This window comes from Microcaecilia unicolor, chromosome 2, assembly GCF_901765095.1.
Source record: "Microcaecilia unicolor chromosome 2, aMicUni1.1, whole genome shotgun sequence".
Classification (NCBI taxonomy): Eukaryota; Metazoa; Chordata; class Amphibia; order Gymnophiona; family Siphonopidae; genus Microcaecilia; species Microcaecilia unicolor.
In genome coordinates, this window is record NC_044032.1 from 221,958,253 (window position 1) to 221,972,134 (window position 13,882).

Genomic DNA, 13,882 nt, shown 5'->3' on the forward strand with positions numbered 1-13,882 from the left:
CAATCGGTTCTGCTGCCCGTCTCGTCTTCTGCCAGGGTCGCTTTACTCATACTACCCCTCTCCTCAAGTCACTTCACTGGCTCCCTATCCGTTTTCGCATCCTGTTCAAACTTCTTCTACTAACCTATAAATGTACTCACTCTGCTGCTCCCCAGTATCTCTCCACACTCGTCCTTCCCTACACCCCTTCCCATGCACTCCGCTCCATGGATAAATCCTTCTTATTTGTTCCCTTCTCCACTACTGCCAACTCCAGACTTCGCGCCTTCTGTCTCCCTGCACCCTACGCCTGGAATAAACTTCCTGAGCCCCTACGTCTTGCCCCATCTTTGGCCACCTTTAAATCTAGATTGAAAGCCCAACCTCTTTAACATTGCTTTTGACTCGTAACCACTCGCCTCCACCTACCCTTCTCTCCTCCTTCCTGTACACATTAATTGATTTGATTTGCTTACTTTATTTTTTGTCTATTAGATTGAAAGCTCTTTGAGCAGGGACTGTCTTTCTTCTATGTTTGTGCAGCGCTGCGTATGCCTTGTAGCGCTATAGAAATTCTAAGTAGTAGTAGTAGACCTCAGCGGTGCTCATCGCCAGCAAAATTCTTTTTATGGTAATGTAAACAAAACCCCCCTCTTCATTGGTTCACTTAATTATATTTCTCCATTTTTTAAATTAATTTAGAAATTCTTTTATATATATTAACTTATCTTTTAGATCTTTTTTTTGAGCGGACCATATTTATTCAGTGAAATACTAAGTTAATGGCTTATTTCAATCAGATTTACGTAAGGTACCAATTCTAGCCAGTGTATAGTTCTCAGGTACTTAACTCGATTCAAATAAACAAGTTCTTCAATAAGGAAACCTCACATATATATTCTATAAAATGACATCTTTAACTTTCACGTTCACTTTTATTGGTATAAAAAGAATTTTGCTGGCGATGAACACCGCTGAGGTCACTATATATATATATAAAAAATTATTTAAAATCAATAAAAGTGAACATGAAAGTTAAAGATGTCATTCTAAAGAATATATATATGAGGTTTCCTTATTGAAGAACTTGGTTTTTTTTTAGTCCAGAACAGCTGCGCTCCTTTTTGAATGTGAAGCAATTTCCAGGAAAGAAGATTCAAGTTCAAGTTGGAAAACAGTAATACGGGATGTATTATGTCATGTTAAGCTTTGCCTTGGCTTTAACTCTATGTTTGCGTAGTCTCTTTTAAAGCTTTCCTTTCACCCCCTCTTTCTTTATTGGGGTCTAAGAAGGATTATATATACATTTCCTCCTTTTTTTATCTGTTTATACTTCTCTCATAATATTTACCACTACTTATCATTTCTACAGCGCTACTAGACTTACGCAGCGCTGTACACCTGAACATGAAGAGACAGTCCCTGCTCAACAGAGCTTACAATCCAATTAGGACAGACAAACAGGACAATTTGTTTCCCCTTTAAAATATGGTTTTATTAATATTTTGGAGGATATTTTTATTTTCCTTAATATTGCTATTACCATTTTTCTTTAACAAGTTATATATTCCCACCCCCCCACCCCCCCACCCCCCCCCCCCCGTTTACTAAGCCGTGTTAGCAGCTGCCACGCGGCAGTGCCAACATAGCTCATTCAAAGTTAATCGGCTGTGTCAGCATTAGCGAACGGCAGTTGCTAGCGCATCTTAGTAAACGGGGGGGAGGGGTATATCTTTGAAAGTTAAAAAAACAATTAAAAAATAATTAACATTTCACTCATGCCTTGCTAAAATTATATACAACAACTGAACTGCCCTGAAAGAATCCATTGCTTGCAATGCATCAGGAGAGATTGAGAGCTTTGGAAACAAAGGTGGGGGTTTTTTTTTCTTTTTAAATTGTTAATATTTTCTTACAAGTCAGGCATGAAAAAAATGTTTTAAAATGAATGCCGAGTCTCCAAACAGAAACTAAACATTTTTACTTTCATCTTTAACTATCTGTGAAACTTTTCCTTTAAAAACCAGGTGGTTTTTCATAAGTTTGCACATTCCAAATTTGTATTCAAGTGAGAATTCATCCGCCTCTAAAGAGGCCCTTGTATAAAATACCTTTTTATTTTCTAGCACCAGGGGGCGTGCATGGTGGTAATCGGGCAGCACCAGATGCTACCCGATTACCACCAGGTTACTGCCAGAGCCCTCACCACCTCCTAAATAGGAGGCAATAAGGGCTCAGGCAATAAATGGCCACACAACAATTTACCGCTGTTTGGTAAAAGGGTCTCTTAGATTAGACACCTCTGACTGCTGTAACATCAGAGATTCCCAGATCCATTTAGCAACAAAGAAGGAATTGATGGCTGCTTCCCAAGTACTGAAAATGAGGCTGCTGAATAAAAAAAAAAGACCTATCTACTATAATAAAACTCACCCTCAACGTTCTGAAGACAACGTTCTGAAGTCACTCAGTCACTCACTGTAGGGTTCATGGATTCATGGTGGTGAAGCCAGAACACTGACCATGTCTCTCTGCCCCGCCCTAGCATGACGGACCAATCAGAAAAAACACCCTCAACATTCTGAAACACAAAGGACCATCACAACACCGTTCCCAGGCAACACTAGGCAACGTAAGACGGACCAATCAGAGGAAACTACGTGACAATAAGGGAGGAGCATTCCCCAGCAGAATGGCTCATTATCTGTGCAGCACGGAGAGCACAGAACCACCGCTGGAACGAGAGAAGAATATTCCTGTTGTGGGTATGTGCAAAAATAGACCAGTGGAGCGGGGGGGGGGGGGGGGGGGGGTAAATTTTTAAATGCCTAATGCCAGTACTGAAGAGTGCCAGAGGGCCTATAGCACAGACTATATTTGGGATCGCTTGACATGGAGTCAGAGGAGCCAGAAAACAACGTGCCCGTCACCATCTGGGACGTGGGCAAACAGGACAAGCTGCGGCCCAGCTGGAAGGATTACCCGCGACCCAACCAGCAGCAAACAGCGACCAAGGAAGGGGGAGGAGTAGGGAAACACGCGGAGCGTGTTTCCCTACTCCTTCCCTGCCTAGGAATCGCTGGAGACTGGCTGCCAAACTAACGAAACAACCGCACACCGACGCACCACCTCAATCATTCGAAAGGCATCCACTCTTTCTTCAACAGAAATGCAAACTAATAATACAAAACAAACAAACAAAGAATACATGGTTTCTCTGGCGGCTGCAGGTAACTCCCCACCCCCTTCCTCTCCCCCTTTTGCCGAAGTGGCCAAGGACGTACCCAACCATCCCCAGCCTCAGGCAAGCTGTCTCCCACCTCGGGGATTCCCCGAGCACCCGGAAAAAGACGACGCTGATTCCTGCAGTGCATAAACGTTCCAGCATTCCTCTGCAGCCGGCCTGAAATGGACCAAACATACCGGATCACCCCCCCCCCCCCCCCCCCCCCGACGGCCCGAGACCGTGCTCTTCTCCCTTCCGCCAACTTAAAACAACCATCCCTGTCCTCAGGCAAGCCGTCACCCACCTCCAGGATGCCCAGAACCCCAGCCCAATGGAAAAAGATGGCGCTGCTTCCAACAGCACATTTCTCTTCCAGCATTCCCCTACAGCAGCCCTGAAACGGCCAAAAAATACCGACAGACAAAGAACGTGCTCCTCAACCTTCAGCCCATCTAAAACAACACTGCTGCCTCAGCACAACACAAAAAAAAAAACATGGAAAAAAAAAACAACACTCAACAAAGGCTGACCCCCCCTACAACCACATTTACATTTCACCAACAGAAAGACACCCCTCCACAAACCTCCTTGACAGACAAAACCACACACACACAATACAACAGAAACACACCCTCAAAGCCACACACCAATCCAACCCACTTTGCCAGCACAGCACAGCACATCCCCCAACCCCCAAGCAAAAAAACAAAACAAAACAAAAAAAAGACACACATCAACAACCTGCACACACACCGCACCCTCACACACTCACACACAAAATAACTCTGTGACACATACACACACACACACACACAAAACCACATGCTAGCGCCCGTTTCATTGGTTTCGGAAACGGGCCTTTTTTACTAGTATTTATATAAAAAGCATGATATCTTTGGTTCAGCTGCACTAGCCCATAAAACGGATGCTTGCCAGATAATACTTACAATTCTCACTTCATCAGATAGGGAGTCTCTCTACTGAAACTTAGCATGCACAAACATCTCTGTTTAAATGGTTTTCAGAGGAACCTGAAAGCAGATACAGAGCTACTGAACTGTTTTAAAGAGGCCTCCATGCTGTCTGCTGTCATGACTAAGATCTGGGACATATTTTCAAAGCAGTTTGGGAGGCTAAGTTCCATAGGTTTCTATGGAACTTTGGGAGGCTAAGTGCTTTGAAAATGAGCCTCATAGGAAACTGAAAAGATTAGGAGCTTTTTTTTTTTCTAATGAAATGTTTCAAATTCTGGTACAAGCCTTTGTATTATCTCAGGTTAATTATTGTAATGATATTTATCTAGGCTACAAAGATTCAGTATTAAAAAAGATACAGACAGCGCAGAACACTGTGGCACATATGATCTTTAAGGTGTCTCACTATAGGACTGTCACGCCTTTACTACAACTTTTGCATTAGCTTCCCATAAGAGCACAAGTCATTTTAAAATTATGTATATTTGTTTACCAGGCTCTCTATGGTATGACTCCAGATTATATGCAATCTTTGGCAGATCTTCCTGCAGGAAATGCTGTCTTAGGTGCTAGAGACTTTCTTGTTTTTCATTTTCCTAGTTACAAGGGACTAGTTTACAAATCAGTCCTTGCTGCTGGGTTTACTTACCAGGCTACAAAATGATGGAATTCTCTTCCAAAGGATTTAAGATGCGTAAATCATTATGGAGCCCATTTACAAAGTGGCGGTAAGCGCTCACTCATGGGGCCACCGCTAGCCCACTGCGACCACTGGTGGTAGTCCCGTCCCAAGTGCACGTCATTTCCGAGGGAAAAAGAAAATACCCGGAAGTGACTTGTGTGGCAGTGGTAACCAGGCATCGCTGCGTGCTGCCCGGTTACCGCCGGGTTAGCGTGGAAGTCCTTATCGCCACCTGAATGGGTAGTGGTAAGGGCTCCCAGTCGCATTGCCATATGTGTCTAGGAGCTTTTTACTTGCTGCAGTAAAAAGGGCCCTGCCACTTGTGCCGGGCCCTTTTTCCCGCAGCTTGGTAAAGGACCCCTATATATAGTTTCAAAAGATGCTAGAGACCTTTCTCTTTAGGAAGTTTCTTTTAATTGATGATAATTAATCTGAGACTTAGGACTACAGTTATAACTAGTGGCGTTTTTGGTCCATTGTGGCAAAACCTTTTCCTATTCATTTTGATGTTTTTATGATGTTTTCATTGTATTGCTCCCATACTTTTTGTTTCTTCTTCAGTGTTGTTATTTACAAATGATGTAAGCCACATAGAGCCGAAGAGAATTTAGATATTTCCACCATATGCTTTACTTCTGATTTTGGGATACGTCTGTTAATGTTTCTGTAAAGTATGCTGTAGTTTTTCCTCTCATGGTGTTTATTCACTAGCTGCTCTCAACTGGCTTTAATTCTACATGAAACACCACACCCTTTCGAGTTAGTTTGTGAGTCTATTAGTATGCAAGCCCAAAAAAGAAAAGGGACACTAAAAACAACCATTATCTTGGGTGCTGTTTTGTCTGATGATTACCCCACTCAATACCAGGATTTTATTAATGGTAATTGGGACAAAAATGAAAGGGAACTTAATAACCTCTGATCCACAAACTTGAAGAGGGAGAGATGAATGAGGGAAGCACAGGGATGGGGAGAAGGGAGGCAGAAAAATCTCCAACAAATTACTCATGCTCAAAATATACATTAAAAAAAACTATTGTTCTATTATCACAGCTTTCATATTATAAAACAGAACTGTAGAAAGGGGAATAAGGAAGGACATCTGGTTATCATAGTAATAAACAGAAACAACCTTGCTCCCTTGTAGCTGACACACAGGAAGGGTCCAGTAACACTCACTGATTACAAGAATGAAAGACAACTCAAAGAGAATTTATACACTCTTAAAAACAAGGGGAGTCAGTATTCAGCATGGTTTAAGTTGGCAAAAAGGGCTCCTAACTAGAAAGCTGCACTGGAGTGGGGATTGCGGGAATCCTGAGGGCTGGAAGAAGTTGCTGTGGGATTCCTGCAGGGATGGAAGCAGTTGCCGCAGGATTCACATGGGAGTATAGTCAAAATCTCTAGCGATGCCAAAATGAGAGGCAACTGGAGCACCAGAATGAGGCTTGGAATGCCCAGAGAGGCAGCTGGAACACCAGACTGAGGCTTGGAACACTCATTGGTTGAATGATGAATACCATCCAAAAAAACTGTAGGAAGCTGTTGGGATCAGGAGGAAAGGGAGGGCTGCAAGAGAGTAAGTAACAGCATTGAGTCTTTTGGGTATGGGTGGGCATGGAGGACATTAATTGTAGGAATGGGTGGGGTTGGAATAGATCTTAGCAGGTACAAGTGGGTATGGGTTAGATTCCAGTGGGAACGGGTAGGGATAGGTGAAATTTCTGTTCCTGTGCAACTACTACTACTACTTATCATTTCTATAGCGCTACTAGATGTACGCAGCCCTGTACACTTGAACATGAAGAGACAGTCCCTGCTTGACAGAGCTTACAATCTAATTAGGACAGACCAACAGGACAAATAAGAGATAAGGGCATTACTAAGGTAGGGATGATAAAATAAGGGTACTGAACAAGTGAGTAAGGGTTAGGAGTTTAAAGCAGCATCAAAAAGGTGGGCTTTTAGCCTAGATTTGAAGACGGCCAGAGATGGAGCTTGATGTACCGGCTCAGGAAGTTTATTCCAGGCATATGGTGCAGCAAGATAAAAGGAACGGAGTCTGGAGTTAGCGGTGGAGGAGAAGGGTGCAGATAAGAGAGATTTACCCAGTGAACAGAGTTCCCGGGGAGCAGTGTAGGGAGAGATGAGAGTGGAGAGGTACTGAGGAGCTGCAGAGTGAATGCACTTATAAGTCAATTAGAGGAGTTTGAACTGTATGCAAATCTCTACTCCTGACTGCTTAAACCATGTTCAGCATCCTGGCAGCCAATATTCAGCAACACTTAACCAGGAAGTGCCACTGAATACCAGCTTTGCCTACTACAGCACTGCCCACTAAACTCATTTCCTGTCAATTCAGGACTCCCAGGAACTACAACTCCCATTGTTACAACAGGCTCACTTTATTTCAGAGCTATGCATGTTGTAGACCTTCCTCTGGTGTTCAACCAATGTAAAAACAGTTGTGTGCTATCCAGCACAGCATAATAGGTATCTTTTCTGTGTTCTTGACTTACTTTCAACATTTTTTTAAACTTCATGCTAAGTTATGGAATGGTGAAAATTGGTATATGTATCATACACATTTTTCTCTGCAAGTCACCTGTAGAGCATTAGAATGGACAACCGTTTGTGTGCATATCAGAACCAAACTATGTTGAAACAAACTAATATGGATGCTGCTGCATAGTACTATGGATCTGACAGTTTGCTATTCTGCTTGTATGCAAGAGATCAGTATGTTTTCTGCTCTGTTGTATTGCTGGATCAAATTGGTACCTGGAATTAGCTTTTTATCTCAACCCAGTCCTTGGGAAACACCCAGCCAGTCAGAGGTTGTCAGGATATCCACAATGAACATGCATGCACTGCCTCCATTGTATGCATATCCGTCTCATGCATATTCACTGCGGGACTGGACTGAGAACCCTTGATCTACAGAGAAGCAACAGTAATGTCAAAACACTGTATTCCTGGATTGAACTCTGTCCTATTACTTCAGAGACACTGTATGTTAAATACCATGTAGGAATGCCTGCCTGATTGGTCTTGCCAGCACTGAAGAGTTCCAACACACCCAATAACTGAGACAGTTTCCAATGATGGACATGCAGCACTGGTAACTGAAACTAACCGCTTGACAGAGATAAAAAGTTTGTATGCTTTTGCCTTTCTTTAAGTGTTACAACATGTTCGAATGTTTAAACACAGCTTGTCTGAGACATACAGTTTTGTAAAATATGGCACTTACAAGTATAAGCATTGTGACTTAACATGCAGATCTCAAGGGATACTGCTCTTTTTTTAAAGCATGTTTCTATCTAAAATCGATGTTGCTGCTGGACATGCCAGGATTTATATATCTAAGATAATAATTTGCTCCTCCAACGTTCCAATGAGGCTACCTGCGTTCGTAACCATCTCCTGACGTCACTCTCCCACAGTAGAAGCCTGCATGCCATCAGGAGATGTTACTGTGATCGCCTCTTTCTCGCTGTCTTCGGACTCTGCATCGCTGCCGCTCTCCTCTGCAACCCCACGTCCCTCTCGCTTCCCGCTCAGGTATCGGTACTGGTCGTTCAATCTTCACTTACCAAGTCAGGGTTATGGCTGCTGTGCCCTTGCAGAAACAGGAAATGAGGGCGGGACCACAGCTGAGAGAGAGAAAAGGGCCGAGCCTGCATGCCTTTTACCGCTGCTGGCGGCCGCTGTAACCCCAACGAGGTAAGTCAAGATGACTTCCAAACTTCGTAGGGAGGGGGCCTGGAACTGGAAGGGAGGGAGGGCCGACGACCCTGGAACTGGGAGGGAGGGAGGGGACGACCCTGGAACTCGAAGGGAGGGAGGGGGTGGCACACACTCTCAATCTCACACATACACTCTCTCTCTCACAGACACACTCGCACCCAGTCTCACTCTCTCTCTGTCACACACACACACACACACTAGCACATTCACTCTCTCGCTCTCTCACACAGTCACTCTCACACACACTCTCTCTCTCAAACATACACACTCCGAGGAAAACCTTGCTAGCGCCCGTTTCATTTCTTTCAGAAACGGGCATTTTTTACTAGTGTATACATATTTTACAAAAGGCTCCACACTCAGCTAGCGTTTTGTGAAATACAACTGGTATGTTCCATTTCCTGTATGGAGGCCCAATGAAAAACTGGGCTCTTTATGATGTCATATGCTTGTGTCACAATTGCATTGAAATTGGACAAAACATAGTCTGGAAGTAAGCTGTGCAGAAAGAAGCACATTTAAGATTTAAAGGGCCGAAAGACCAATCTTATTTTTGATTTAAGGAAACAAGGATTTTTTCATTTGGGAAATAGAAAGAGATACTGTTGTCTGGCAAATTAAGAGACAGTTATATAGCATAATTACACACAGTCCTCAAGAACTGGACTTTACAAGCAGACTATCTTTATTCAATAGTATAGTACAAAAATGTGTTTAGTTAACCTCCTCCAGTCCAAGATGGAGAAAAATGGTAAATTCTTAACCCGATTTTAGATGGTAGAGGAATGTAAATGACCCGACCCCATCCTAACGCTATTAAGGCAGGAAGTCATCAACATGGGTGACTGTTAAGATGTGTTATTTTACTGTTAACCTCAGTTATTATAACTAGGACTAATTGCATAAATGAGACCTATGCTAACATAGTTAATAACACATCTTAACGGTATCCCACATTGATAACTGCACTTTTAATGCAATCCCTTTGGTCTGAGAACAAGGGAGCAAAACAGTCTTGTTTAGATACCTCAAGGCAGCAAGTGGAACCACTCAAATTACAGCCATAAGAAAAAAGTGACAATATAAATAGCTGAAAAATTGAGCTGCTTTAACACTCAGACAACTGTGAGATCATGTTGTCTACACACAAGTTGAGCTATGACATTAAAAGGATATTCTCATGAAATCAGTTGACTGTTGCTTTTCTATCAAGTTATGACCTCCAGAGCACCTTGCAAAATTTCAGAGATAACATGGAAAGCTGTAGGGCTGTAATGCAGAGTCCCCACTGTTTCTGTACAAATGCAGAAGGTAACCAATCTGCCAACAAATTTTTCAGCATTTTTCCCTTCTTTGTTACTTTCCACCTGAACGTATCGGGGGGTCAGCAACAACCTGCTTTTGACAACTGAAATCTGATTATGAGTACCTGCATATTTCAAAACTGGAGTTCAAGGAATCAGTGCTGCCTACAAAGATCATGTTTGCACTCCGTATTCCTAAAATACCACACAGCCCACTAGGACACACCGACAATGAAGGCATTTACAAATCTTGAACTATAAGAGGATCCACACAGTGTTCACAAGGGGACTGGCAGGCCAACGAAAATGCAAGAAACAGAGAAACTCAAAATACTAAGCAGTTTTATTACTTAACCCCCGCTTAGCTGATGTCTAGCTACACAGCCCCATATCGAAGGCACGGGATGTGGGTTTCACTATATGAGTCCATCAGAAGATCTTCTGAAAACGATTCCCAGGCATTTAAAAAAAAAAAAAACAAATGCAAATGTTTTATGCAAATGGGTGAGGGAAGAAATGCTGCTCAGTTTTTGTATTATCAATTGATGTGTCATACTGTTTTTTTCATCACCACAAACATTTCATTGACAATTACATGTAGGGATTCATGTTTTCATTCACATACCAATTTTACCCAGAGCATTTCATCTAAGGACAGAACTGATATAAATCATAAAAAAAATTCTCCCCAACCCACTGGACTGACTGATGATTTTGACTTGACACACACATTATGGATTCAACCTTATATATGCTTAATTTGTTATTGATGCTCTTTCTCTGTTTTTATGCATTTCATCAAAAGATCAATCCTGTTATGAGCATTGCAAAGATTGGTTTTGCAACAAGCAGAAAGTATATGCACGTGAAGAGCAGAGGAGTGGGCAGGGAAAGATTAAGGCATAGGAAAACTAGGCAGATGCCTAGGACCTTAACAGATGTGCTACTATAATGGTTTCCCATGGCAGATTTTGGCTCTAATAAGTCAGCTGCCACCAGAAAGAAGAATGGAGGGATCAGAGCTGCACCTAGAAGTCTGTCTATATGCCCCATACTGATCAGGCCTCTCACCTCCTGCCTCTTCTCTGCTGGTGTTCCTCTGCAGTCAGAAAACTATAGGACCCGTAGTCTCATAAGACCCACTGGTCTAACCTATAGAGGAAGCTGGCAGGGGAGCAGGAGGCAGTAGCATGTAAAAAGCACTACCCACTGACTCCTGGGGATGGGGGTCAGGGGCCGAGGGATGGAAGGTGATTATTATGCCATGGGGTAAGAGGGATGAGGAAACGTAATGTGGTTATGCCAGGGGATGAGGTACAGGGTAACATACTGGTGTTGACACATTTCTGGGGGGTTAAAAATGTATTTACAGTGCAGTGGAAGGTCCAATGCATTTGTGTGCCTAGGGCACACCAAAGGGTTAATCACAATGAACAGCTGCATTTAATACTTCCCCATCAATTCCTTCTCAGTTACTTGTCATACAGTACTGAGTTGTGGCAGGTATTCGAAGAAGGCACCTGACTAGCAGCCCACCCTGCCTTCTGACCTACATAGATTTGACAAGTAGAAGAAACCACACCTTCAAACAGCTGAAAAAAGGCAATTTATAGTCAAGTCTTCTGCATCGAGGCTGTCCTGATAAGCCTACTTGATTTTCACAATACCCATTTTACATATGCACAAGGTTAAAAAAAAAAAAAAAAAAATATATATATATATATATATATAATATATGCAAATTGATCTCATGTATGGTTACTGTGGCTATCCGATCAACCCCGCTGACCATAAGGTTCAAAGGAAAGGTTTGGGAAACCCTGTGTCAGGAGAAAACATTACACAACATCACTGCAGGCAACCTTCTGTTCATACCACCTGAATGACCACCAATAAACCTACCGTTCGAATGCCATCTTCAAACGCTAGGCGGGCAAGGGAAGCAGGCCCATCCACAGTTTTGCCATCGTCATCAGGGCCCCAGCTGGCACTGTAGATATGGATGTGCTGAGGGTTCAAGCTGAGAGACTTCGCCTCCACCATGTCTGTGACATCCCCATCCAGCATGCGCACCCCTTAAACAGCAAGAACAAGATGCATGCCAGCATGAGAGCACTGTGCATTTTAACATATCTCTAAGAGATCTTGGAAATGCCTCCCCCTCATATTTTCATTTTATAGATTGACTATAGGTATTCATTCCATCTTCAAAACTGATGTATTACCTCTGTTAGAAGAATACACTTTCTGGATACCTCAGGTGATTCAGGACAGTACTGTTACAGTTAAATTATAAAAGTGGCCGGTTATAATTGTGCAAAGTTAAAGGTTTCTCTTTTAAAAATAGTGCGCTATCTAGAACTTACTCAGAAACAAGATACATGACCACATTCAAGAGCTATGTTATTAAAAGAAATCAAACACACATTACAAAAGATATACATTAATGTAATTCACTTTTTTTCTAATTCTAATATATCAAATGCAATTTCTATTTCACAGTAATTCGGGAGGGGGGAGGAGGAGTTATTGAGGTGTGGTAAAAGGCTGATTTACCGCATCTCAAAAAAATATAGTGGAATTAGAAAAGGTACAGAGAAGGGAGACAAAAATGATAAAGAGGATGGAACGACTTTCCAAGGCTAAAGTGGCTAGGGCTCTTTAGCTTGGAGAAGAGACGGCTAATGGGAGATATGATAGAGGTATATAAAATACTGAGTGGAGTGGAACAGGTAGAAGTGAATCGCTTGTTTACTCTTTCCAAAAATACTAAGACTAGGGGGCACATAAAGAAGCTACAAAGTAGTAAATTTAAAATGAATTAGAGAAAATATTTCTTCACTCCATGAGCATTTAAACTCTGGAATTCGTTGTGAGAATGTGGTAAAAGCAGTTAGCTTAGCAGGGTTTATAAAAATGTTTGGATAATTTTCTAAAAAGAAACTCCATAAGCCATTATTAAGATGGACTTGGGAAACTCCACTGCACATTCTATGATAAGCAACATAAAATCTGTTTCACTGTTCTGGGAGCTTGCCAGGTACTTGTAATCTGGATTGGCCACTGTTGGAAACAGGATACTGGGCTCAATGAACCTTCAGACTGTCACAGTATGGCAATGCTTATTGTTCTTATGTTCTCCACACCCCCTTAAATGTATCTATAATTTCAATGGATGCATTGCAATTCCATCTAGCCAAAATAATAAGCATGAACTATCTTCATTACTAGCTTCAGATGATAAAATCCATAACAATGTAGAAATCCAAAATCCCAGGGCCTTGACCCAAGATATGGTGTACTGTTCTCATCACCAGTTCATACCTCTTCAATAATGCTTCTACAAGAAGCCAAAGTACACTCAGACAAGAAAAGGAGTGTGTCATGTTCTGGACCACACTGAACTAGAGTTGTGTCCTATATGGCTCACCAACTGTTCCCCGCCCCCCTCATCCCAGCCTACCTGTTTCACCACTGCCAATGAAAGGAGATGGTGGGCTGGAAGCTGTTTTTGTACCCCTCCATATTTGCATCCTATGTCGCTGCACTGCTTGCACAGCCCTTGATATGGTGGTCACATTACAAAACAATCAGATATGAGGAATTTCCCTCACGTCTTTCAAACTACAAAACAAATTTGGGGAAAGACAGAATTCAACTTCTTCCCCTCCTTCCACTATACTGACTCTCTAGCATAGGGAGTACTCCAGGGTTTTGCCCTGATAAATGTAATAGAATCCAGACCAGCTAAGGAAAAGTTGAGAAACATACTCAGCTTTTGTTCTGAGCAAATTGCTCAACTCTCTCCTCAGCCAGTTTTTGATTGGCTATTTTAAATAACTGCCACTGTCTGTTTCTGTAAATAGCTTCTCCCTCCATCAGAGCACATTCTAGCTGCTGGCACAAAGAATCAGAAAATACAGACCACTTCTGGGGAGGAGGAGAAAAATACACGTAGATAAGTGGC

The 13,882-nt window shown here is 42.3% G+C and overlaps 1 protein-coding gene across 2 annotated transcripts in view; it reads right to left on the bottom strand.

Annotated features, from left to right (window-relative positions):
* The window catches only part of PCSK5 (proprotein convertase subtilisin/kexin type 5), a 739,798-nt gene that overhangs the window by 397,442 nt on the left and 328,474 nt on the right, over positions 1-13,882 (bottom strand). For both annotated transcript variants that reach the window (XM_030193725.1, XM_030193726.1), the window contains exon 7: positions 11,818-11,990. In XM_030193725.1, coding sequence (XP_030049585.1) covers positions 11,818-11,990 — 173 coding nt within the window. The remainder of the gene's footprint in view (positions 1-11,817; positions 11,991-13,882) is intronic.